We start from the raw sequence: 27,999 nt of genomic DNA on the forward strand, positions 1-27,999 counted from the left end.
GCTCCGAGTGTTTACCTCTACTTGAATGAACAAGACAAAACAGTACAATGACTCCGCTTGATGTATCCCTGATCTGTTCGTGTTGAATTTTGATACATCTCTTCAGCAACATACTTCCACACCATGGTGGGTCAATATTCCCACAAACTGAACAGAGAGCACCAGGATGTGCGCTTCTCTGACACAGGTTTGTTGCACACACGGTCGTATGAGGAGTTATTACTAACGGAGACACGGTTTGCAATGACACATAAGTCAACTGGACACCTGTCACTGGAAAATACTACTTAAAAACCTGATGGGTGAATGATCGAGTTTTCTCGCACACTCAAAAAAAGAAAGGATAACTATAGCGTCAATGTAATAAGAAAACCACAAAAAAACAACTGCGTATTACCCGACCATGTAAAATTATGCAAAGTGTTTCAGTCAACCATTACTGTCTGTGGCACATTTCATTCATTTATATTAGTTTTTAAAGATGTTCGCTTGTTTTGGCCTAGAGAAAGAAAGAAGCGAACAGAGAGAAAAAGGGCATTGCATGCTGATTGTGAAAAGCATCTCCAGGAACTTGTGAACCAGTAGGTATTTGTTCAATATAGGCTGCAAGGCATTGCATGCTAATGATCTCGGAACACGAGACAAACTTGCACATTTATGGGGCTATCATAACTCACTTTTGAAAAGAACACAAAAAATAATGATAAAAAGAAGGAAACGACACATTTTTCTTCGCTCATTGGCTGAAACTCCCACGTTCACTCACGGTTTGCACGAGTGGGTGTTTTTACGTGCGTGACTGTTTTTACCCCACCATCCACCATGGTAACGAGCTGATCCCATCTCGCCCACATCAGCAGAAATACCAAAGATTGTTGAAAATACTAATGGCTACTTGGTTATATGCACATAGTTTTAGGCTTTCATCACACCAGTTCTTGCAACGTTTGCTACTAGGGTTATGGTTCGTCAGGATGATCGTGTGTTGGCTCATCTGAACTTTCTCCTTATGGTGCTGTCCATATCTAATTATAATAATGACTATTCCCTAGCGCCAAAGGGAAATAATTCGACAATCGTGGAAAGTAACACTAACTATCGGCCTGTAATAAAGCTCCGATTGAAATGATAATGTGAACATCACAATGGATAGCCAGTTTAAAAACGAAATGATCCCAACAAAAGCAAATTTCAATTTAAGGTGTAAGGGTCACCCAGAATTTGGAAAAAAATCGTTTTTCAGATATACTAAATTATGATGTTGCCAAAAGCTAGAACAATATCTCTATTTTCATGTGCAGTTTACATTTTGTCTCTAGCATACATAGTTTTCTTGCAATAAGTGGTCAAAGTAGGTTGGTGGGAATTAAAAATCCCTTTAATCAAGGCCTCTGTTGAATGAAATTATCGGTTCTGATGATGAATTTGATTCCAAAAACTGCTCAGAACAGTCAGACACAGATGATGAATCAGACAGTAGCTCAAGTGAAGATAGTTTTGATTCTAATCTCTTGATGACCCCCCCATAAAGGACATAAACTGATAGATGTTGAACTTTTTGCTGTTTTATGTGGTGAAAGTTCGCGCGAAATCACAGGCAGCTGCACTGTCTGAATGAAAAACTTTTTTAAATATTCACCTATTCCATTGAAACTTTGCACATCAAATGTTCACTTGACTGGCTATAGTTTGTTCTAGAATGAAGCTGATAATCAGAAAAATAGATTTTTTTTTATTGTGTGATATATCATAATAATATAGAATTATAGTATTCTTTTGCTAATGCTACTAAAAGCAACATTTCCAACAAAACAGAAAGCTTTTAGAACATACTGTAGGTAATGATGCTTTAAATATGAGTGCCAATTTATTTTTCAATTGGACACATAGTTTTTCCCCAAGAGATATTTCAAAAATGCTAAAATTAGCATTTTTGCAGGTTTATTTTGCCCATTATTTTACGAATTAAATAATTTTGTCAGTTGTTCTACTTAATGTAGGTATTCAAACTTGATGTTTTCTGAAAATATAATGATTTTTGAAGAAAACTACCAAACATCAAGCCAATTCATTGATTGCAAGTGACTGAATAAAAAAATTACAGTTTTGGTCCGACAATCTGGGTGACCCTTACGCCTTAAGACCTTATCTCCGCTTCGATCTTTGTAGATCTATTTATCAAATGTCGTCATATAGACCTATGCCGATTGGTTTAGGAAACTAACTTTTACTTCTGACACACATAAGATGTTGGCGGGAAAACACATTCATGCAGTAAGCTTGCTTATCATTGGTTTCCAAGGGGGGTCACTCTTCGTTAGGTCCGTACTTTGCTGACAGCAGTTGCTTCCCTTAGACCATTAGCACGACGGAGTGTCGGATTTCTCATGCAAATGAAGTTCTAACATTAGAAATCGTGGGACCTCGAAAGTGACTTGGCGCCAAGTCACTTACGAGGTCCCACGATTTCACCGACGAAATTAAGATCGAGGCTCTGATCCCGCTGGATTTGAGGTCATATGTTCCAATTACCGATTCAAAATTATTGCACTGTGTTGTTTATCATAATTATAATGAATCCAAAATATTGTGCATATATGATCAATGTCGACTGTAAACACACACACACACACACCATCACCCTCGTCTCAGTCTCCCGTCTACCGGAATACATTTAGTCCACTGGTCTTGGGGAAAAAAGGAAAGGCCGGTTATATCTGAACTAGAGGAATACCCGGCAAAGCCGGGGTGAATCGCGAGACAGAGACAGACAGCGTGGCGGTTCACCACATTCACCTTTGAAGGCGAAGTCCTGTCAAATGGGATTGAGAATTTTAAGGCTTATTTCTTAGCCCTATATTATCTGTTGTGGCTTCTCAAATGCCAGAACATACAGACAGACAAAAGCCGCTAGACCCCATCACAAACCCGGCAGAACTCTAAAATCCACAGGTGTTGCCCACACACACACACACACACAGAGAAGCCGTATATATATATCTATATCTATATCTATATCTATAAATATATAGAGATAGGTGACAGTGTATTTTTCGCGTGGCTATAAATTGATTCGACCTTTTCACTTTGACAGTAAGAACAACTTACGGGTGCAAGGGAACCGTTCTGGACAGCGCAGTGACATTCTAAAAATAGTAACGTAGAAACGGGAATATGGATTGAAGCCACACGAAGGAAGGGAGATAAACGCAAAACACTGGAGAAGATAAGGAAGAGTTACTGGGAATGTCAATGGTGAAATGAACAGAAAAATCAAAATTGGTTCAGCGCTGCGCGCTGAGAGCACGTGTTGAAATATCTCATCGATGATATTGTGTCCGGGGTGTAGCTGAATACGGTGTCCAAATTTGAAAAAGATCCACCGAGAACTTTGGCGTTGTGATGTGGTCTAGCGGCTTTGGTGTGTCGGTATGGGGGCCCGGGTAGCTGAGGTGGAACCAAAATCGGTTCAGCGCTGCGCGCTGAGAGCACGTATTGAAATATCTCATCGACCAGATTTTGTCCGGGGTGTATCTGAATATGGACACCAAATTTGAAGCAGATCCATCGAGAACTTTGGCCGTGCATGGCGAATACACACATACACAGACAGACACACAGACATAAGTCGTCTATATATATATACGACTTGTGTCTGTGTGTGTATCTGTCTGTCTGTGTCTTCGCGATGCACGGCCAAAGTTCTCGATGGATCTGCTTCAAATTTGGTGGGCTTATTCACAGAGACCCCGGACACAACCTGATCGATGAGATATTTCAACACGTGCTCTCAGCGCGCAGCGCTGAACCGATTTTCGTTTTTCACTGCACGTTACTATTTTTAGATCTCCCTTCCTTCGTGCGCCGGCGTCAATCCATATTCCCGTTTGTACGTTACTATATTTAGAAGGTCACTGCACGTTACTATTTTTAGATCTCCCTTCCTTCGTGGTACACCCGGCAAAGCGACGGCCGGGTATTCGGCTCTACTTCTTCCCGGCGAAGCGGGTAATCATCTAGTATATATATATAGAAGCACAACTGAGCTTTATTGAAATTGCCTGAGGTGGCCCTGGATACAGTTCCAGGCCATGTCCAGTAGGGCGCGGTAAGAAGGAGTACCGTAAACTACTTTGAATACGCCCCCCCCCCCCCCCCCTATGCACCAACTTTGCCCAAAAGTTGGGGGTGGGCGTTTACTTGGTACTATACCCTTTGCTGGAGCGGTTCCTTTGCTAGATTAACGATTTTTCGTTCACTTGGCATGGAACTGTTCAAAGGATGCATTATTGGCTTGCACAAAACTTTCCTCTCTCTCACTCTCTCACACACAGGCACGCACGCACGCCCGCATGCACACACACACACACACACACACAAACGGAATTCTGCAAGCAAACCACGAAGGAAATCGTGTTGCTTTGTTGTCTACAAGTTTATAGGGCCTACCTCCAAAAGATAATGATCGAAAATCATGGGGGGTGGGCGTTTACTAGGTACTGTGCCCTGTGCGCAGAGTTTGACCAAAAGTAGGGGGTGGGCGTTTACTCGATACTGGGCGTATTCAAGGTAGTTTACGGTACTTCGTTTGTTTTGTTTTACATGCTGGAAGCAGACATGTTTTAAAGTCTTTGTGTGTCTGTTACGTCTGTCTTGCTGAGGGTCTCTTGGGACTGGCCTGTCTGTGCCATGAGACATGTTGATGCTAACCTCTCCAGGCTCTCCTCTGCATCTGAATGTCACGTTTGACCTTACTCTTGACACGCACTGATACAGAAGAGGGACTCGACGGTTGTCATCATTATGAATATTATTTTGAAGAAACTGCTCTGCTGGTGTAGTTTTTGAATTATTTTATGTCCGCTACAGATAACCAGAGGCCAGTAAAAACGTGAGGTTTCTCGCCTTTGCCAAACTTCCGGGTTGCATTCTTTAACACGCTGGATCAGCCTGAATCCCTGACATATTGGGGCAAACTAAATGCTCGTTTAGCTCAGACCCCCTCTTCCCCCCCCCCCCCTCCGCTAAAAAAAACAACAACCCACAAGTACAAAACACATCAACACACGACCAATACAAAATCAAACAAATAAGCACACAACACACCAAAATAACAACGACAACAAAAACATTATACTCTGTTGATACTATCGCTTCTGTTACACCGATTTGAACGCCAAATATAACATATTTATATGTTTTTGGAATCAGAAAATGATGTAGAATAAGATGAACGTAAATTTGGGTCGTTTTATATAAAAAAAAATTACGTTCATCTTATTCTTCATCATTTTCTGATTCCAAAAACATATAAATATGTTATATTTAGATTGAAAACAAGCTCTGAAAATTAAAAATATAAAAATTATGATCAAAATTAAATTTTCGAAATCAATTTAAAAACACTTTCATCTTATTCCTTGTCGGTTCCTGATTCCAAAAACATATAGATATGATATGTTTGGATTAAAAACACGCTCAGAAAGTTAAAATGAAGAGATGTACAGAAAAGCGTGCTATCCTTCTCAGCGCAACTACTACCCCGCTACCCCCCGCGGGTTAGGAGGAGTCCCATATTGGTTGGGACGAGAAATTTACCCGATGCTACCCAGCATGTCGTAAGAGGCGACTAACGGTTCTGTTTCTCCTTTTACCCTTGTTAAGTGTTTCTTGTATAGAATATAGTCGATGTTTGTAAAGATTTTAGTCAAGCAGTATGTAAGAAATGTTAAGTCCTTTGTACTGGAAACTTGCATTCTCCCAGTGAGGTCATATATTGTACTACGTTGCAAGCCCCTGGAGCAATTTTTTGATTAGTGCTTTTGTGAACAAGAAACAATTAACAAGTGGCTCTATCCCATCTCCCCCCTTTCCCCTATCCCATCTCCCCCCTTTCCCCGTCGCGATATAACCTTGAATGGTTGAAAACGACGTTAAACACCAAATAAAGAAAGAAAAGAAAAGACTACCCCGCTCTTCTTGTCAATTTTACTGCCTTTGCCACGAGCGGTGGACTGACGATGCTACGAGTATACGGTCTTGCTTGAACAATTGCATTGCGTTCAGTTTCATTCTGTGAGTTCGACAGCTTGACTAAATGTTGTATTTTCGCCTTACGCGACTTGTTACATTTTAGTTTGGGCCAGTCAGTGTACCACAAGTCTCAGCCAGTACTGCTCCACTCAAGGCGCGAACTCTCGCGATGATTTCGCAACGCATGCGTATCTACCGTACTTCAGTATCCAAATCTGAAAAACCACAGCAATATTTAACGCGACCGCCCCAACTTAGTCAACATCCAATGAAAAGAACAATCAAACCACGTGGGAAAACCTTGATTGAGATGTTTTGTGAAGAGACTGACAGCGACAGGAGACAAGGAATGATAACACTGAGAGTCTGTAATGTCAGTGTCGTTTATCTTCACACCACCCGTATATCAACACCCGTCAACGGTCACCCACCCCTTGCATCATTTCTGTGGGTTTTTGTGTCCACCGATGGGAAAAGAGACGACTGGGAATATTTTGTGTAAGTCCGAATAATCTGTGGCCAAAATGTTTTTTGTTTTTTTTAAACTTTCATTATATTTAATATCTGAGGCCATAATTGCTTAGAACTCTGACAAGGTCAAGGAAGACATTGTTGTGCGGAACTTTTTTTTACGGCACCGCCGTAGACAATAGGAGATTTTGCACGAAGAAGCAAATTTTATCTTCAAAAGTAATCGTTACGTATGTTTGTATCGGTAAATGTTGAAGTTGTAGTAATGCGTTTAATTGTGTGTAATAATAATCCTTTCCTAATTACTTATACTAGTTTTGCTTGTTTTGATGATCGTTCAATTCCTATTCACAGCCGGCTTGTGATGGTAATTATCCAATACTGCTTTAAAGTGTAGAGGTGTCAAAGTTTGTATATCAGCTCTATCGTAATGTTTTTTTGGAAAAGGCATGTTAATATTTTGATAGTTTCATTAAATAGTATTTGTTATCATTTATTTTGTTTCATTGTGTTGAGTTTTTTGTTTGGTGAGGTCATTTTTCGCGACGTCCATTTCTGAGTTAGAATATCTTTCTATTGTTTTGGTCAATCATTTATTCTTGCCCTGTTTGATCTTTTGTAATCTGCATCAGCACTAAAACCGGCTTTGTCATAACAAAAAACCCCACCAATTATGTATGTTTGTGTGTGTGTATTGTAATGGGTGTTTAGGTGGTTTGGTCTGAACAACAACACAATAATCCAAATAAAAAACCCAGAATGCAAACAAAAAAACAAACGACCTTCGCACAGACAGAAAACTTAAAGAAATACAAGATTAATCTTCAACTGCCCTGCTGCGACGGCTGCATATATGCGAAATATTTTTTTGAGATGTAAGCTTACCTATGTTATGTGATAGAATTTGCTGTAATGCTCTGGCTTCACCTCGTTGAAGTGAGACGCTTTCCATGGTGTCCAGTAATAATCACCTGCGCTGATTTTACACTGTGTCTTTATCAACCTTAATCACAAGCCTTCTAGCAACATGTACTGATTTACATGTTTCTCTTTTTTTCCCATCGTGGTCCCACCCTTTTTCAAACAACACGTACTATTTTTACATACAAGAAAGAGTCCCGGCCGGCGTCTCCGCCTCTGATCTTGATCACGCAATTTCAAGCGACATGTATTGGTTTTACGTACATAATGTCTCCTTTGATCTTTATAGCATTCATCTTTAACAATACCGCTGAATGAACATGTGTCTCTCTTCTATGGTCTTCTTTACACATTTTGTAAACAACATTACTGATTTAGATTTCGTCGTCGTCCTGGAATGTTGGCGTAGCTCGATTCTTGGCGATGTTGATGTTTTTGTGCTTTAGACAAAGTAAATCATTCTCAATGAGAAGTATTCTGTAGAATACGATGGACAATACATGATTAATGTATCTTACTATCCACACCAGTTACAAATATAAACACTATAATAAAAATAAAAAGTGTTGGCCTTCTGCTGAAAAGCTGTCTAAAATGAGTGACGCCAAAATTCCACGACGACGTCGATATGCACCATCCTCTTCTTGGTCACACCCTTTAAAACAACCCTGCTTGTACCTAGATCCTCTTGATTCAGTTTTTTAAACAACCCTGCTGATTTAATATGTACCTAGATCCATTTGATTCAGTTTTTTTTAAACAACCCTGCTGATTTAATATGTACCTAGATCCTCTTGATTCAGTTTTTTAAACAACACTTCTGATTTAATATGTACCTAGATCCTCTTGATTCAGTTTTTCAAACAACCCTGCTGATTTAATATGTACCTAGATCCATTTGATTCAGTTTTTTAAACAACACTTCTGATTTGATATGCACATAGATCCTCTTGATTAAGTTTTTCAAACAACCCTGCTGATTTGATATGTACCTAGATCCTCTTGATTCAGTTTTTCAAACAACCCTGCTGATTTGATATGTACCTAGATCCTCTTGATGGAGTTTTTTTTAAACAACCCTACTGATTTAATATGTACCTAGATCCTCTTGATGGAGTTTTTTTTTTAAACATCCCACCTGATTTAATATGTACCTAGATCCTCTTGATTCAGTTTTTTTAAACAACCCTGCTGATTTAATATGTACCTAGATCCTCTTGATTCAGTTTTTTTAAACAACCCTGCTGATTTAATATGCACCTAGATCCTCTTGATTCAGTTTTTAAACAACCCTGCTGATTTAATATGTACTTAAATCCTCTTGATTCAGTTTTTTTAAACAACACTGCTGATTTAATATACATGTACCTAGATCCTCTTGATTCAGTTTTTTTAAATAACCTTGCTGATTTAATATGCACCTAGATCCTCTCGATTCAGTTTTTTTTAAATAACCCTGCTGATTCAATATTTACCTAGATCCGCTTGGTTCAGTTTAAAAAAAATATAACCCTGCTAATTTAATATGTACCTAGATCCTCTTGATTCAGCTTTTTAAACAACACTGCTGATTTAATCTTTACCTCTATCCTCTGGATAGCATCCCTTTAAACAAAACTCCTGATTTAAGAAGTAATATATACTGTACTCCTATTCTCTTGGTCACATCCTTTTAAACAGCACTCCTGATTTAAGAAGTTTGTTTGTTTGTTCGTTCATGGGCTGAAACTCCCACGGCTTTTACGTGTATGACCGTTTTTACACCGCCATTTAGGGAGCCATACTCCGCTTTCGGAGGAGATTTAAGAAGTAATATAATACTGTACTCCTGTCTTCTTGGTCACACTGATCCTTTTGAATAATTTATTTATTTATATTACGAATAACACTGCTTATGTAATATGCACCTCTCACGTCTTGGTCATGTTGTTTAAGACAAAACTCCTGATTTAATATAGTGTCACAATTCTATCTTGTTTATCACTTCCTTTTGAACAACCCCGCTGATTTAATATACTGTACTGCTTTCATCTTGTTGACACCCTTTTGAATAACACTGCTTATTTAATATGTACCTCCCCCTCTTAATCGCAGTCTTCTTGTTGAATAACATTGCTGATTTAACATGCACCCTCTTTATCATTCACATCCTTCAAAAAAACACTGCTGAGCTTTGTTTTACATTTCCGTTGAACTAGTGCCCGATCGCCGAAATTAGGCTGCGTGAGACTATCCCATCACAACCCCCGATTACCCCATCGTGTCTTTGATAATAGCAATATATTTTTCTATTTTTTTTATCACACCCTTGTAAACAACACATTTGCCTCTCTCTTGTGAAGATACCACCAAAACGCACGCAGAATGCTCAGTCCACACGCACAGGCCTTCATGATTCAAAACTTGCTTCAGCCGAGCCAATTATTAGGGAAGAAACCCGCGTCTGCAAAACTCACCCAAGGTGACTGTCTCCATGAAACTAACACAGAACTCGATCCTTACCGAAGTTTGAACGGAGATGGAGATGCTGATTTCAGATCTGGACGACTGCTCTGCGCATGTCATGCCGCAGAACTGACGTCATTGTGTCGACATCCCTCTGTCGTCACAATCACAGGTAAATGAAGGGATTCATTATTACAAAAAATTATACTTTAGTGAGAAGGAGGTGGGGACCAAGGGCATATTCATTAGGGTAGAAAGAACGCCGTAGATAAAATGACAACTCTACGTATTCTTAAAGGCACATTTTTATTTGAGGACTGTAAGAGACAAGCACAGACCGAGTTATTTTCGAGTCAGATGTATAAGATGCCTTCTTAGCCATGCAGATATTTTCCCTGGTCATGATTGGCAACATGAAGACCGTGGTGGTGATGCTGATGCTATTCACAATAATACTACGAGGACGAAGCCGATCTAGTAGCAATGACGACGACTATGAACATTCTTCTAGTTGCAGATAAAAATGATGATGATGATGATGATGTTTATGATGATGATGATGATGATGGTGGTGGTCACAGTGATGGTGATGATGATGATGATGACTATGCTGATGATGATGTTGACGACGATAACGACGAAAACAAAAACGACGACGATATTGTGACAACAACGACGACGACAAAGAACATGTCTCGAAATTGCACATTTTGCAGATGCGTATCACGTGCACGGTGTGAGCGCAGAGCTGTGTCAAGCTGACCTGTGGCAGGCCTTTCACCACCTGCATACAGAGATGATCATCACCAAGACAGGCAGGTACATGCATGACGGTTGACTTGAGTTGTTGTGATACATGAACCTTCCTTCCTGTATAAACCATAATGTGAATCATCATCGCATATCTGTCCAGCTTTTAAGGGGGATTCCTATTGGACTCTTTCACTTGGTCTCTTTTCTCCTTCAGCCTGGCTGCTTTCTCTGTAGATTTAGAACAGTTTGCTGAAAAGGAAGGTTTCCGCCAGTTATCTCTCTGAGGTTTTGGGTGCGTGCCCCTTGCGGGGGCAAAAAAACATCGAGGTCACAAGCAGGGTCAAGGGGAAGGTCGGCTGGGCGGACAGGAGTTTGACGGCTTACTAGTGCCAAAACCTGGTGTTACCCATTATCACGTGATAATTACTAATTAACGCTGTCAGTTACTGTTTTCATCTGTTAGTTACTAATTTTCACGGGAAAATTACTAAATTTTAGTTTCGGCACTAGCAATCCGTCAGGAAGTGAGCCAAAACTAAAAATTAGTAATTAACAGGTGAAAGTTAGTAATTTTTCCGGAAAAATTAGTAATTTTCCGGGGAAAATTAGTAATTAACACGTGAAAATGGTAATTATCAAGGATAATTATAATTATGAGGTTTTGGCACTAGTAAGCCGTCATACAGGAGACTACAATAGGAAGGTTTCCGCCAGTTATCTCTCTTTGAGGTTTTGGGTGCTTAGAGAGTACCGTACCCCTTGCGGGGGCAAAAAACATCGAGGTCACAAGCAGGGTCAAGGGGAAGGTCGCTGGGCGGACAGGAGACTATTGATTGAGCAGATTGATGTGGGTGTCATTTTATGAATTGTAATCCCAAACCTGTCATCCCAGAAAGCAGCCAGGCTGAAGAGGTTTGGTGTGCGTACTAGTGGAAGATTGCTTTTATCCAATGAAAACGCCTGGACCAATCCACGTGATTTGCAAGATGGCAAGAGAGAGAGAGAGAGAGAGAGAGAGAGAGACAGAGAGAGAGAGAGAGAGAGAGAGACAGAGAGACAGAGAAGAGAGAAGAGAGAGAGAGAGAGAGGAGAGAGAGAGAGAGAGAGAGAGAGAGAGAGAGAGAGAGAGAGAGAGAGAGAGAGAGAGAGAGAGAGAGAGAGGAGCAGCAGCAGATAAGATACATTTGTATTTACGAGGGTTATAATATGAGCAATTACGAGCGTACTTTTACAATCAGATAAAAACACCAAAAGATCTAACGAGAGAAGAGAGAGAGAGAAAGAGAGAGAGAGACAGAGAGACAGAGAGACAGAGAGACAGAGACAGACAGACAGACAGACAGACAGACAGACAGACAGACAGCACTGGCATGCGTGTCTGTTAGCGATTGTTGTAGCTGCCTCCTTTATTTTTCAGACGCATGTTCCCTGCCTATCGTGTTTACATCCGAGGACTGAAGCCTGATGCCTTGTACAGAGTATCGCTTGAGTTTTCACAGTGTGGTACGAATAAGTACCGTTATGTTTACCAAAGGTAAGACAATTATCATTTTACAAATAATGTGACATGCATTTTTTTTCATTTTCAGATTACTTTCGGTTCATTTTTTTTGGAGACGGAACAAAAGGAAAGAAAAGCGAGGATTTGTTGATTGGAAGCGAATGGAACATTATTGGATCGAGATCTCTCTCTCTCTCTCTCTTTCTTTCTTTCCTCCCTTCTTTTCTTTTTATATTTTTTATTTATTTTATTGATATCTTTCTTTGTTTTTCTGACTTCTTTCGCACCTCATTCAATGTATGCCTCACTGATATATGCCCAGAATAGCCCCCCTCCTAGCATAAATGCCTTCTATTTTACAGCTCCAAATGGATGGTGGCAGGGGTGGGCGAGGAAGAGAGAAGGGCTGCGGACAGGACCCATGTTCACTCGGACTCCCCTGTGTTCGGGGGGACTCTCATGTCCCAGGCTGTGTCATTTGAGAAGGTCAAGCTGACCAACGCTGGTCGCTCTTCCTCGTGTCAGGTAATTACCTTTCTCTTTGACCTTTATTGATTTGTAGAAACTTTTTTTGGCAACGAAATTATTATCAGAATTTAAAAGAGAAATCTGAGTGTAATTTTTTTCAAGCCCAAGCATTACTAAAAATAAAGAAGAGTAATGACATAATTTTGTGCTAGGTATTGTTTGTTTGGCAGGCTCATCTGCAGCCTCTCTTTTGACTCCCCTCCCTCTCTTGTTCACTTACAAACTTCCTGTCAATCCCTCTGGTCGTTTTGTTGTTTGTTTTGTAGTGCCATTAACAACGAATACCCATGTTGCCGAATATCTCAAGTAAATGGGTTATTCTTCACAGCTCGGTACCATTTTGTGACATGTATTCTCAGTCCTTAAAAATGATTTCAATGTACATTAAAAGGCACCTAGAATGTAATCTCTTTTACTTTTGTCATTATTACTTCAGTCAGATAATGATGCAGACATTCAACAAAATCAAAGCATGATTGACTGTCTTTTTACAAAATGTAAGTATTTAAATTCATGTCACATCCTCTGGTTTCCATGTTTCGCGAGTGATGTATTTTGAAATGCTTGTAATGTACTCAACGTAGACAATTAAAATGTGCAGGTATTTCTAAGTCTTATTCTGCAGGCCAAGGGTATAACTGGAAACAGTATTTATCAATGAAATCAATTTGCATCAATGTCTCAATTAAATAAAGAAATAAGACTCGCTTAACATGATTTCCACCCAGCTCACGAGAGTAACCCATATATGTTTCTGTTATTCACAGCCCTGCTTTGTGCAGGTTTTGTTCTCAGGGCTGATTATCGTTATTATTTGTGTGTGTGTGTGTGTGTGTGTGTGTGTGTGTGGTTGGGGGGGGGGAGGGGGGCAGAACATGAAAGACACCTCTATTTCACTGGATTTTTGTTTTGAGGGATCAATAAACACTACTTTTAAGTGAGCCAGATCTCTCTGGCCCACTAAAGCAAATTCCTTCTGAGATAAGTCCACTTCGGTGATGGGCAAATGTCGCATTTTTGCGACATGGTATGCGACAGAGCAGTCGGCATAACGCTAGACAGCTCTTATAGAAGCCTGCAACAAACGCCTTCCGTCTGCAAGGACTTTTGTTGCCCCTCTCTGCATCTATTTCCGCGGTTATCCCAAAGCGGCGTATGGCTGCCTGAATGGCGGGGTAAAAAACGGTCATACACGTAAACCCCACTCGTGCAATAAAACACCCACGAGTGTACGTGTGAGTTTCAGCCCATGAACGCAGAAGAAGAAGTATTTTCATATTTCATGTTCAGGTAACCTTGACATCGATGCAGATGTTTCAACCTGTGCTGCATGTACAACGAGTTCTGGAAGGAACAGGAAGTGACGTAGACTCGCCAGAGCGCATGACCTTCATCTTCCCCCAGTCTTCCTTTATGGCAGTGACCGCCTATCAAAATCAGGAGGTACGGTTTTTTCTTTTACCCGATATTTGTGTGTAATTTTATTATGTTTTTCTTCTTTAGATTGGTTCTTCCTTACTGTTTGGTGATAAAAAGCTTGTTGGCTGGCAAACGAGTTTCTTACTCCTCCTGAAAGGGTTTTGTCATTGACTCTGTTACAGCTTAGTTTGGATTCATTTCTCGCACTAATAATGTGCTTAATTATCTTGTTACTGCTGTAGGTCCTGACGGAGCCAGGGTCTTTGAGGCCATCTAAATGTGGTCATGTCCTAGTCACACGGAAGCTAAGAAGCAACGAACGTAGTGCTAGAGACTTCCTAACTTTCGTTACGTCTTAGTCACACGGAAGTAACATACACACTGCCTCGCTTCGGTTACATCTGAATGTTGCCAAGCTTACTCAAGTCATAGTAATATTCGCAATTTTAACCACAGTTTCTTGTTCGTCTTCTGCGTTTGTGGGATGCAACTCCCACTTGCACTCGTTTAAAAAAATATATCTGTGCACTAATGGGATTTCATGTATAGGGCCGTCATTTTCCCCACTATTTTAGCAGTCATACTCCGATTTCGGTGTGGGTAGAGGAGGGATTAGTTCAAAAAATAAGTTGTCCCTAAGGAAGTAGGCGGCGCTTAGCTGTGATACCATGCTTCACTCAAGAGTTGTCGAGATCACGAACCACGAACACAAAGGCGTAAATCCTTTACGAGCTCTTCTCGTTATCTTGAAGAAGAAGTGCGAAGCGCCCTTGCTTCAAGGGACCCGTTTTGTTATCACCTACACCGCAGGGAAACACAATTCAACTTCCGACATAACAGACGCCGATGGATGTCCCCGTTGTTCAAGTCAGTTGAGCGCCACCGTGGGAATCTGTCAAACCTGCGACAAGTTTTAGTGTGATAACAAGACCTTTATCGGAGTACTGTTGTCAGCGTATGGAATTCTCAGTAATATTCTGTCATGCATAAAGAAGCTCATCAACAGCAAAACACTGACTTTGATTGTTTTTGATTGTTTTTGTAAGGAAATTATCAATGTATTACTTCTGAACCACTGAGCAGAAAAAACTGTGAAAACAACAAAGACCACCACCACCACCACCACCATTACTACCACGCACTACTACATTATTAACAATGACTACCAATAACCCCCCGCGGGTTAGGGGGAAGAATTTACCCGATGCTCCCCAGCATGTCGTGAGAGGCGACTAACGGATTCTGTTTCTCCTTTTACCCTTGTTAAGTGTTTCTTGTATAGAATATAGTCAATGTTTGTAAAGATTTTAGTCAAGCAGTATGTAAGAAATGTTAAGTCCTTTGTACTGGAAACTTGCATTCTCCCAGTAAGGTCATATATTGTAGTACGTTGCAAGCCCCTGGAGCAATTTTTTTATTAGTGCTTTTGTGAACAAGAAACAATTAAGAAGTGGCTGTATCCCATCTTCCCCCTTTCCCCGTGGCGATATAACCTTCGTGGTTGAAAACGACGTTAAACACCAAATAAAGAAAGAAGACTACCAATAAACATTAAGAGCAGCCTTGAACTGAAACGAACTACAATGTGTTACAAAGTAACCTGACGACGAATGAATATCGTGATTTGATTTGGTTAAACGGTTGTATTCTACTACAAAGGTTATTCATCATCTTGCCGAAACCTTTTTGGTCGATGATTTAATATGTACGCGTAACAGTGACTGAATAAAATTGTGTATAGTGTATATCAAAGAACTTGTTAAAATACTTAATGAAAAGATGACAAAAATGATAAAGCAAGTATAAATGACTCCGAATGGTCTTGGCTTGTTTGATGATGATGAAGACAGAATTCGGAATAACACCATGCCATTTTTTAGTTTAAAGTGCCCAACGCCTCCCTCCTCCTCCTCCTCCCCCCCCCCCCCCACACACACACAAACTAGGAAACACTTTGATGTAAAAAAAAGAAAAAAAGAACATCTGATTGGCCGACACTTCAAGATTGTCACCAAAACAAGCCATCAAGAAAAAACTAATCTGTAATCGCAGCTCTCAGCAGAAGCAAGCTCAAAACTCCGCGACCTCGTGTCCTCTGCCTTTGAGGAGAGATAATCTCAGCGTCAAGAGCCACCTCCAGGCGGCGCGGCGTCTGCTCTCAAGAGGAAGGGAAGAGAGAAGAGTTCACGGTTTGGATCCGCTGAACCGTATGTAACCTTCAAGCACATTGTTCGAATCCCACGCCCTTGAGATCCTGCGGGGCTCCGGGTACCGTTAGATGACCATATTACCCACCCATGACCGTGGTTTTTGGTTAGTTTAGTTGGTAAATTCGATAGATAGGGTACGATTCATCTAGGGCAATATGCTTCCTGCTACCTCCCAAACTTCAAGAAACATTTTGATATTTAGGGCTTAGTACTTTGCTTTTATTCCTTAAAAGCTAACTTAGGCCATTTACAAATCACAATAGTTTTGGCGGGAGTCAACAGCTCCGATAAAAAACCCACTAATTTTATTTTAACTCTTTGCTTCTCACGGAAACATTAGCACTCGAATGTTTACTCCCCCCCCCCCCATCCACCCTCGCCCATCTCCCGACCCCAACAAACAAGGATTCTACAGCCGGGGATTGTCCCGAAAACTAAGTATCCAGGCAATGCGTTACCCCAGCGCGGCATGTCAGGAAAAACAAGTGGCAGAGGCGAGACAAACTGTTGATAACCCTGTCGCTGAAAACACGACAATTGGTGAAATACACGATAACGAAACAATACAATCGTTGAATCGTCGTGTCTGCAGCAGCTATCTTACAAGAGGCGTACAGACAGAGTTGTAGATATGACACACAGTAGTAGATACGATTATCGCTGTGTTGAGAAGGTCAAGCCATCACCAGTTGAATGTCTTCACTTCTTCGTCAGATTGAACTACATTTGTTCTGTGCAGATTCTAAGTGGACGGAATCGTACTACTGTCGTGTGCACATGCATGTAACAAGACCGATTCGCACGTTAAGGATGCCGAGTGTCCAGAAAAAGTCTAGGGACATATACCCAGCACGCACACCCTCGTAGACGGCGTCAAGCTACTCACGCGGTGGAGTAAAACAAGAAAACAAGAAAAACAAAAAAAGCCAGGTTGGCTTTGCACCCAACATTTTTACTATAAATATATAACTTATTGCTCTTGTGACGTAAAACCTGAAAACTTTCACACAAACACACACACCACACACACATACACACACACACACACACACACACACACACACACACACACACACACACACACACACACACACACACACACACACATACATTCGTAGATAAGCATGCCGACAGACAGGCAGAGAGATAGACAGACACGGACGCAGACACATACGCAGTGGTAAGCACGAAGAACAGACTTGACGGGGAAGTGATTTAGAAAAACCAATGCAATGTGCGTTGGTCAGTGCACAGGTGTTAGCCGTCACACAGAAACCAAAGCAGCGACAGATACATAAATAGCATAGGCTGATTCAGAATGTGCAGGACCACACACACACACAAATTAATCTCACTGACCAAGACAGTCCTTATAAACCAACAACACCAAATAAACAAGACAGAAAGCTCCCCCCATGGCCAATGTAGATGACGAATCTGGTGTCTGTTACTTTCCAGAATACAAGCTTTGGTCCGACTTTATTCCTGTAGTGTGTTTGTGAAGAAAAACAAATTGAAACGGTAATGAAAACAGATTAATATTTCAATCAATGCGCAATCGGTTTATTTAATAAACAGGTGTTTCCTTTATACCAAGTCCACATATTGTTGTCCATTCATGTCCATCTTCGATCACATGACGCAGTGGCAGTTTATCTGTGGGCACGGGGAGCCGTAAAGCCTTTGACAAGTAGTTAACAAGATAACAAAGACGATAACTATCATGTGATAATTCTCTCTCCTGATAACCTGAACAGGTGTACTCAATACGATTACAGGCGAACGGCTAAGATGACAGTGACAAATTCGCTTAGATGAGAATGAGAACTGAATCGGGCACTCTAATGAAATGAAAATTTATATTCCACGGTTGCAGCAGCGAGCATTCAGTTTTAAAATCAAAGACTACTATTGTGCTACGCTTGTCTCCCTTTGAGTAAAACTCTCTACTGGCCACACCACCACCCCCCTTCCTCGCCTCCAACGCGACAGATCAATTATGCTGACCAGATATCTTGACGGGGGCGGATTTTAATGTCCACATAGGACTTAACATATATGTTGCGATACAATTACTTTGTCTAACCCGGACGTTTTTGCTCAGTTGATAGATATACTGGTTAATTTGAGATATAGTACGTTGTTATCTAATTCATCTTACAGATACCAAATGAATCACGGTTGTTAACGAAGAGCTAAATATATAAGCCTCCGCAATAGTTTGGTTGTTTTAAATGAAAAGTTGATATGAAATATTTATTCCTTAGCAGTTCCGAGACACCAGTACCGGTATTGGCACGTTGGTATGTACACCCCTGCCCCCTCCCCCCTCCGCCCACCGCCTAGACCCCGAGTCCCCTCTTCTGAAAAAGAAACCTAGCTGTTTTTAGGGACCAGGAGCCGGTTTCATGGACTCGAGGCGGTCACGCTGTTACTCGGACCACCTCTTCGCCACCAGGCTGTAGTTACTCACTGGACAACCGCAGTTGTCCGAACGCGGTGATGGGGAAGGGTAGCACTGTAATCGGGCAACTCCCTGTTCGAAGAGGCACAGTCGGCCGACTGAAATCTTTTTCGTGAAACCCGATTTCGTCGGATTACTGCATTTCACTCGTTCAACTGCAGTTGACCGACTGTGTTGCTTGCTCATGAAACGGGCCCCAGAACACCCCACCAGGTGAAAGTCTCACCCCAACCCCTCCCCGCCACCACAGCTTTCCCCTTCTCGTGCAACATAGATCGCAATACACAAGAATAAACTTGGGAACACACAATAATCCAAAACATTAGGTCGGCGTACTTGTGAATGTTTGGTTTTTATCAACAACTTAACGTTCCATAAACTCGCCTTTCTTGTGTTTTGATTCATTGTCAACACCCATACGGTAACCGCTCATTCAATTACCCCATAGTTACCAAACCATAGGCTGAACCGCGACAAAGATTGGTATAATATGACAAGCTTCACCTGGCTACTATTGCCTTAAGACACTGTATTTATCGTAGTTCGCCGGCTCGTTACATCCACAGATAACCGTATCTGAGACTTGTCAGTTTACCTGTCCTCACCGGCCATTGCTGACTGACTAACAAATTAGTGATAGTTTGGCAATAGAACCAGCTTTATGATCGCGAAAAATGTAAGAAATTCAGGTATTTATATCGAGGGATTTTATAATGGAGGTCAATTTACAGACCTAATGAAAGGACATTCTGAAAAAACCTACAGGTAGTAAAAGGGGGCCGGGGAAGCATTACATGGGGTTGGGGGGGGGGGGGGGGGGGCTTAAGTGGGGGGTTGACGGTGTTGATGTTTACGGAACGCGGATCGTATCAACTGATGCAGGAAATTGATGCACTCCAAAACTACGAATTTGATGCATCGTTTTGATACATCAGAATTTTCGGTTTTCCCGGAAAGTGCCGAGCAAAAAGCATAATTTGAACATGAATACGAAGCGAAACGAACTATTTCTAAGCCTCTTTTGTACGCGCCATTCCCAATCCCACTACCAGCAGGAATTTTTCCGAAATCATGGCAAGTGTAATTGACGGTTTGGAAGAAGCTGTGGTTCAAACAGTCGAGCAAAGACGGCAGGAAGCGAGAAACGAAGGAGGAGGTGCCGACGGCATCTGTTTATATTCGTCAAAATGTCATTTCAAGTTTTTCCGGAAATGAATGATCTTTCGCATGCATACAAAACCGAAAGTGATGCATCAAAATGATGCATCAAAATGATGCATCATTTTCTAAAAGGATGCATCATTTTCGTATCGGATGCATCAGTTTTGGAAAATGATGCATCCTTTTTGAAAATGATGCATCCTTTTGTGAAAATGATGCATCAAATTGTGAAAATGATGCATCAAATCTTGGTTTTGAATGCATCAATTTGATGCATCAGTTGATACGATCCGCGTTCCGTAGATGTTTGCTGCTCAGCTGATCAGGTCTGCTGAGGAAAGATGATGACATCGTCAGGTTCTTGCCTTTTTGTGTGTGTGATGATCCGAGAAAACTTTATCAAAGCCTTCGTGAGTATTTTGACATTCAAACTTCACAACAACAACAACAACAACAACAACAACAACAACAACAACAACAACAACAACAACAACATCAACAACACTATACTCCGACGACGACGATGACAAAAACAGACAGACTGACAGACAGGCAGACACAGAGCCTAACAATTAATATCTTCCTTTTTATTTTCTACTTTCTCTTCATATATATGCGTGCGTGTGGGAGTAGAGTCGAGGATGACATCTGTGCGTGTGTGTCAGAGAGAGAGAGAGAGAGAGAGAGAGAGAGAGATGGAACTTGATGGAACTTTATTTTTCAAGGATAGAGGTTTAAAGGCGACGCCTTTTCTTACAACCTTTTCTTTCTTTCTTTCTCTCTCTCTCTCTCTCTCTCTCTTCTGAGAAGAGAGAGAGAGAGAGAGAGAGAGAGAGAGAGAGAGAGAGAGAGAGAGAGAGAGAGAGAGAGAGAGAGAGAGCTGCGCGCGTGAGTACCGGTGTAACACACACCGGTACGCGTTTGAGTTTATGACACGGATTACACAAAGACTTCACATAATTATCTCATCGCTAACTTGCTTTATGTGCAGATCACTCGACTCAAAATAGCCCGAAATCCATTTGCAAAGGGCTTTCGGGAAGCTTGCATGAACAAGTAAGTCAGTCTGCAAAGTCTTGTATGAGTGTGATTCATCTGTTGTGTTAAGAATATAAGCTGTAACTGCTTACGGGACTTGAACTTGAAGTTGAAGAGCAGATCATTGACGAGCCGCACGAGCGGGTCGTCTTTGGCGACGGGTAAGTAGCGTGCAGGAGGAGAAATTTTTGTTCATGGGCGAACACGTGACAGGAAGTCGCCGTTTGTAGTCTGTGGTGAAATACCTCACAATGTGCTCAAACAAATCACAGGCACAGGAAATGAACAAGAAGAAGTGTGTCACAAGAATTTGAATTCTAACAAAATCACTGAGCAACACAGGAACACAGGAAGTTGTGGAGTACGTCACCCCTCCCGGGTGACGGCAAAATTGTTGAACAAAAACATCATAGGTCGATTTGTGCAGGGTCAACCGCAACAAACTCAAACCGAGCCATTCATGCATTGCTGTATTTGAGTGACTTATATACCGACATTTTTATTTCTTTTTTTCAGCACAGGTGTAGGAAAAATCATGAACCAAAATGTTATTTATTTTCTAATTTAACCTTTTTTTTACAAATGTGACCATGGTCTTTTAAACAAACAATGACATTAAACATTGTTATGTTAAAAAAAAGAAAAAAGAAAAAAGCTTTTGTGCACAAATCAGAAAATACATTGTACATTTTACCTACAGGCCAAACCGTGAGTGTCGTGGCAAAGCCAGACCGAGGAAATTGCACTGGTTTTTATTTTTAGATCAGTCGCAAGTTGTCAAGAACAGGCGCTTGTATTTGGATGTGTCCACTGATAGTAGGTTTGGTTGTGATCAATCAGAATGATGTGGGAATAAAAATGTATGACAGTTTGGTATGATGACATGTAATTCACATATGCTGAAATGTAATATTATACATGATATAATATTATTAAGGCTGTTGCCATGACCATGAACCCCATGGGACTGGGTGGCCGAGTGGTAACGCACTTGCGCTCGGAATCGAGAGGTTGCGTGTTCGACCCTGGGTCAGGCCGCTATTTTCTCCCCCCTTTCCTAACCTAGATGGTGGGTTCAAGTGCTAGTCTTTCGGATGAGACGAAAAACCGAGGTCCCTTCGTGTACACTATATTGGGGTGTGCACGTTAAAGATCCCACGATTGACAAAAGGGTCTTTCCTGGCAAAATTGTATAGGCATAGATAAAAATGTCCATCAAATACCAGTGTGACTTGGAATAAAGGCCGCGAAAGGTGAATGCTCGCCTAACAGGCTTGAGGTTTGCTGGTCGATGTGAATGCGTTATATATTGTGTGTAAAAAATGTTTGTTTGTCTGTCTGTCTGTAAAAAAATTCCATTTCACACGGCAGAAATTAATATGTAAAGCTATATAAGCTCACCATAATAATAATAAGAAGAATGTTATGTAAAATCAAAATACCAAAATCAAGCACCTATTAATCTGATCTACGGCGCGGGAGTGTGTGTGTCTCTGCTCTCTCTCATCTCACTCTTGGCACACAGGTCAAAGCAGAGGTTAACTTGAGTGCACGTGTACCTAGCAGGAGCGGGGGTGATTTCTTGAATTAGCTGAGGGCGGTGTCGTTGTTTGCCGTTGTCATGAGAACAGTTACTTTTGTTTTGTTTCGTTTTTACCTCCAAATTTTTGCATTTTCACAACAGGCTTTTCTGTTTCATCTCTCATACATGGTGTCAATTGGAGAGAAAAACCGGAACAAAACAGAAGTAACTTATCTCGTGAGAACGGTAGTGCACTAGGTTTGGGAAAAACACGACAGTACCTTATCTCTTTCAACCCGTATGGGGCCCTTCAACATGTGACAGACTGACAAATGCACCGAACCCATTTCGTTCTTCGAGAGACTTTTTCCGTGAAAACCTTTTCAGTGCCTCAGGGTCAGCTCAGGGTCAGTGTCATAAGAGCCTACATGTATGGCCGGACGAAGCCATGTTAACGGAAGGGATATAAGACCGTTTTCAGCGGAATTTCACACTGCTAAAACCTGACTTTCTTGCAGTTGCTTTGTCTGCAATGCCTTAGAACTCTACAAATAGTTAAGTTTTTCGCGTTTGTGTTGTAATTTGCAAGCAAACATCGTACATAGTAAAGTTAATCGACTTTGCTACAATTTGTAAAAACTAGGGCATTACCTGATACCAAAAAATATATATATATATATAAATCCCATGCTGTTTTCAAATACAGCGTTTTGCTATTCACTTCAATATAATAGTAAATAACAATCAAGAAGTAACGAAGTCTTTTAACCACAATTTCCCAGATATTTAAATATAATAAAGTGTTCCTTTTGAAGAAGTATTATACAGGAAAGTTATCATGCTGTTCACCCTCGTGACGAATAGACTTCAATTCTATGCAAACGCCACTCTGCATGACTAAGCACTCACTTTAGTATTATAATATTGTATCTATTTTGTTACATCTAGTCAGCATTTGTTAACCTTGACGACAGATATCATTGTAGGTAATATCAATACAATGTCCTATATTGATGCTATATTATTTGTATGCCAGTGTCTTTGGGTATTTATGGCAACAGCTACCGAAAGCTACGAAGTAAGCTTACATTTTTTGTTGGAGTGAAACTGTAAATCTCTTTCATAAACCATTTTGCCATTTACAACAGGCAATGTCATATATTGGTGCTACATTACTAGCATTCAAATGTGTATTCATGGCAACAGCATTTTGCCATTTACAACAGTTTCACTAACACTGTATTCTTTCTTGCTTTATTATTTTGTGACTCAGTGATAATTTTAAATAAAGTTATTTGCATCATACACTTTGATTTCATTCATTTCTATTTATAACTACTTTTACTACTTTCCCTTCTTCACTGTGACATGCCACTGTATCACGCTCATTCAGACCAAAAACAATACCATTCCTACCTGTTGCAACGTCTATCGCTCGCTCTGTCTTTTGGTTCCTTGGTTGATCGATCGGTTTCTTGGTGGAAAACATATTTCTGTCACCAATACCAGTATTATTGCATCACTTCCATAAAGGTAGAGTAGCCTTCTTCCTTTCTGTTAAGCCAATAGGTCTTATTCATGATTGACCTCTTATTCATTATTGCATTACTTTCACAACAATCTTCTTCCTTGATATTGCGATAGTTGTTTTATCCTACATACGTGAGAGAGACACCCGTGAGATAATAATCGTTCAAATCACACGTGTGTATATCATGTAAATGAGGTCATGTCAAGCAAGTCTGGCAGGGACCTGTTTTTCCACTGCTTATGATGCCAAAGTCACCGAGACAAACGTCATTATAGAAACACAAATTGCGCTCGCTAATTACCCTCGATGAATCTTTAGAACTAACACGTCACGCCACACTTTCAGAGTGACGTTTCTTTGCTTTGACGTAATAGATTGCACGAGGCTTTAGAAGAGATCGAGGTTCTAAAACAAGCGTCTTCAATTTAGCTGCCTCGAATGCAGGACATTTTCAGTAAAATACACGTAAGTACAGTATGTAGGATAAACAGAATACTACATGGCTTGCTGTTCCGTACCAGATTTACACTCGTTGCTTTTTCAAATAGTGAACAGCTCGCTTTCGCTCGCAGTTCAATATTTAAAAAAACAACTCGTGTAAATCTGGTACGACACAGCAAGCCATGTAGTATTCTCTATATCTCCCATTTATGTACAAACGCCGAAAAGACAATTTAACAGGACACATCAACACTATTATTTTGTTTACCTGTACCAACAGGTGTAGAACTCCCTGTTTCTTTGATATTGTCAATGTTTCGGCTCGTGTTGATCCTGGGATCAACTGAATTTCTTGTTGGTAATTGACGATGGCGAAGTACTGTGGTCCTAGGTAATACTGAAGTGAAACAAGAGACTATTAATAGCATTATTGTTGAAAACTGAAACTAAGGTTTGAAAAAATTGAGTTGTAAACTCCTGGGTAAATCATTTACTTAATAGAAGATATTTATATGCGCAGTTTGTTGCTTTAACGTTGTAGTAATAAACACAGTCTGTCTTTTTTTCGGAAGATCATTACGTGTTACATTTCCTCCTTGTCTTTTCTCTTTCTTTTGTTCCTTTTCTAAATTGACATTCATCCCTGTTGCTAGTTGATTGAACGTCACCTACTTCTTAGATCTGTGTAGCTTCTTGTGCGCTTCCATTTATTGATTGATGTATCTATTGATTAATTTGTTAATCAATTAACTTATTGATGATTGATTGATTGATTTATGTTTGTGTTTATACCTATATAATTAATTATTAATTACCTAATTAATTAATTTATTTGTTTCAGAAATTCCTTCCAGTTGCCAGACGACCGACGTCAGATGCTGGGTGCCCATCTCAACTTCTCTTTTACGGCATGCCTTACCGCCCATCCCCGCTTCACATACATGTCTACACGGGGTGAGTGATTCCTATCACGACATGCCTTCCTGCCCATCCCCGCTTCACATACATGTCTACACGGGGTGAGTGATTCCTATCACGACATGCCTTACCGCCCATCCCCGCTTCACATACATGTCTACACGGGGTGAGTGATTCCTATCACGACATGCCTTACCGCCCATCCCCGCTTCACATACATGTCTACACGGGGTGAGTGATTCCTATCACGACATGCCTTACCGCCCATCCCCGCTTCACATACATGTCTACACGGGGTGAGTGATTCCTATCACAAGCACCGTCTTTTGTCAACCGTTTGCTGTCTGGATCTGAAAAAGGTATACGACGTTCGAAAATCAAGAGCCGAAGGCAGGAAAGGATATATTTTGTGAATGCTTCATGCAAACACATTTCATTATTATATTTAGTCAAGTTTTGACTAAATATTTTAACATCGAGGGGGAATCGAAACGAGGGTCGTGGTGTATGTGCGTGTGTGTGTGTGTGTGTCTGTGTGTGTGTGTAGAGCGATTCAGACTAAACTACTGGACCGATCTTTATGAAATTTGACATGAGAGTTCCTGGGTATGAAATCCCCGAACGTTTTTTTCATTTTTTTGATAAATGTCTTTGATGACGTCATATCCGGCTTTTCGTGAAAGTTGAGGCGGCACTGTCACGCCCTCATTTTTCAACCAAATTGGTTGAAATTTTGGTCAAGTAATCTTCGACGAAGCCCGGACTTCGGTATTGCATTTCAGCTTGGTGGCTTAAAAATTAATTAATGACTTTGGTCATTAAAAATCTGAAAATTGTACAAAAAAATAAAAATTTATAAAACGATCCAAATTATACGTTTATCTTATTCTCCATCATTTGCTGATTCCAAAAACATATATATATGTTATATTCGGATTAAAAACAAGCTCTGAAAAATAAATATATAAAAATTATTATCAAAATTATTTTTTCGAAATCAATTTAAAAACACTTTCATCTTATTCCTTGTCGGTTCCTGATTCCAAAAACATATACATATGATATGTTTGGATTAAAAACACGCTCAGAAAGTTAACACGAAGAGAGGTACAGAAAAGCGTGCTATCCTTCTCAGCGCAAGTACTACCCCGCTCTTCTTGTCAATTTCACTGCCTTTGCCGTGCGCGGTGGACTGACGATGCTACGAGTATACGGTCTTGCTGCGTTGCATTGCGTTCAGTTTCATTCTGTGAGTTGGACAGCTACTTGACTAAATATTGTATTTTCGCCTTACGCGACTTGTTATTATTACGGTACTTCTGTACACTGATATAATAATGATGTATAGTATGTGTTATGCGTTGAACTGAACTGAACTTGACGTTTCGTAAATTACCCGTTCCTGGTTGTGAGCCCTGACGATAAGTTGTGTTTTACTTATGAACACCTGAAAAGTAAAAACTCCAGTGGGTTTCATTTCGTTGTTTGCACATCAATGTGTCTGTCTGTCGGTCGGTCTGACTGTCTGTCTATCTCACACACACTCTCTCTCTAACCCTCTCTTTCTCTCTCACCCTCTCTCTCTCTCACCCCCCTCTCTCGCTCTCTCACCCCCTCTCTCTCAGCCCCCCTTCTCTTTCTCTTCTCTCTCTCTATCATCATCATCATCATCATCATCATCATCATCATCATCATCATCATCATCATCATCATCATCATCATCATCATCATAAACATGTGTATATAGGTGTTTGAATTTTAACTTCTATAGTGTTTCTGTTTTAGCATAAATTGGTGGTGTTTTCTTCGTTTGTTTTTATGTTTATTGTCCCAAGGACAGATTGTAAGAAAAGGCCGAGCCTTAAATCTTTATATTTGTAAAATAAAGTTCAATCAGTCTCAGTCTCTCTCTCTCTCTCTCTCTCTCTCTCTCTCTCTCTCTCTCTCTCTTTTTCTCTCTCTCTCTCTCTCTCTCTCTCTCCCTCTCTCTATCTGTCTTTTCCTCTATCTCTTGAGTCTTTTCAAAGCAATGGTCAATCGAATAAACAAACAGTTTAATTTGACTCTCCCCCCAGACGGTTACCCACCCAGGAAACGCCTACGGCATGACGTCACACCAACGACATATTCGGAACCGCACCTTTATCCGGAAACACCACCTGCAGATCTACCCCCCCGGACCACCTACACAAATGCTTGGCGTCTCCACGATTCTCCCGTAAACATTCTTCCGCCATCTTGGTTCCCTGAGGTGCACATGTTTCACCCTCACCCTCATGTGGTGCCTCCCACGTACGACCACACTACTGCAGTGAAACATCCTTTGCCGGAACACTACGGAAGACAGGATCTCTCTTCGTATCTCGGCAAAGCAACTTTCGATTCACAGTCGGCTTGCAGGGATGGCAGGCTACGGACAGCTTCGCCGAGCAGGGATGAATCACACGACTTGTCTCCAAACAGAAGTGATAGAACGTTGGTGTTATCTGTGGCTAGCAGGCGCGAAACATGAGAGTCATCTTCGTCCAGCAAGGTGGGAAAGCTGAGGTCATCATTTCCAAGCGGGGATAAGAATCAGAGATCATCTTCGCTAAGCAGGAATGAGTCAACATGCTCAGCAGGGGCGGATCAGTTCATTGTATG

The 27,999-nt window shown here is 40.8% G+C and overlaps 1 protein-coding gene across 1 annotated transcript; it reads left to right on the forward strand.

Moving 5' to 3' along the window:
* The first annotated feature begins 123 nt into the window (after positions 1-123).
* Positions 124-27,996, forward strand: LOC138961221 (T-box transcription factor TBX10-like). The gene is made up of 8 exons (XM_070332821.1): positions 124-187; positions 10,536-10,689; positions 12,041-12,157; positions 12,487-12,649; positions 13,964-14,095; positions 20,898-20,962; positions 25,280-25,392; positions 27,432-27,996. The coding sequence occupies exons 1-8, from the start codon at positions 124-126 to the stop codon at positions 27,866-27,868; spliced, it is 1,245 nt and encodes a 414-aa protein (XP_070188922.1). The 3' UTR covers positions 27,869-27,996.
* Positions 27,997-27,999: the final 3 nt, after the last annotated feature.

Source organism: Littorina saxatilis, linkage group LG3 (assembly GCF_037325665.1).
Source record: "Littorina saxatilis isolate snail1 linkage group LG3, US_GU_Lsax_2.0, whole genome shotgun sequence".
NCBI lineage: Eukaryota > Metazoa > Mollusca > Gastropoda > Littorinimorpha > Littorinidae > Littorina > Littorina saxatilis.

Excerpts from the sequence above, each read along its gene's own strand:
- LOC138961221 (XM_070332821.1), top strand. The coding sequence starts at position 124 with ATGGTGGGTCAATATTCCCACAAACTGAACAGAGAGCACCAGGATGTG. Across the intron at positions 188-10,535 it reads TGTGCGCTTCTCTGACACAG|GACAACAACGACGACGACAA; the intron begins GTTTGTTGCACA and ends CGACGATATTGT. Across the intron at positions 14,096-20,897 it reads CCGCCTATCAAAATCAGGAG|ATCACTCGACTCAAAATAGC; the intron begins GTACGGTTTTTT and ends CTTTATGTGCAG.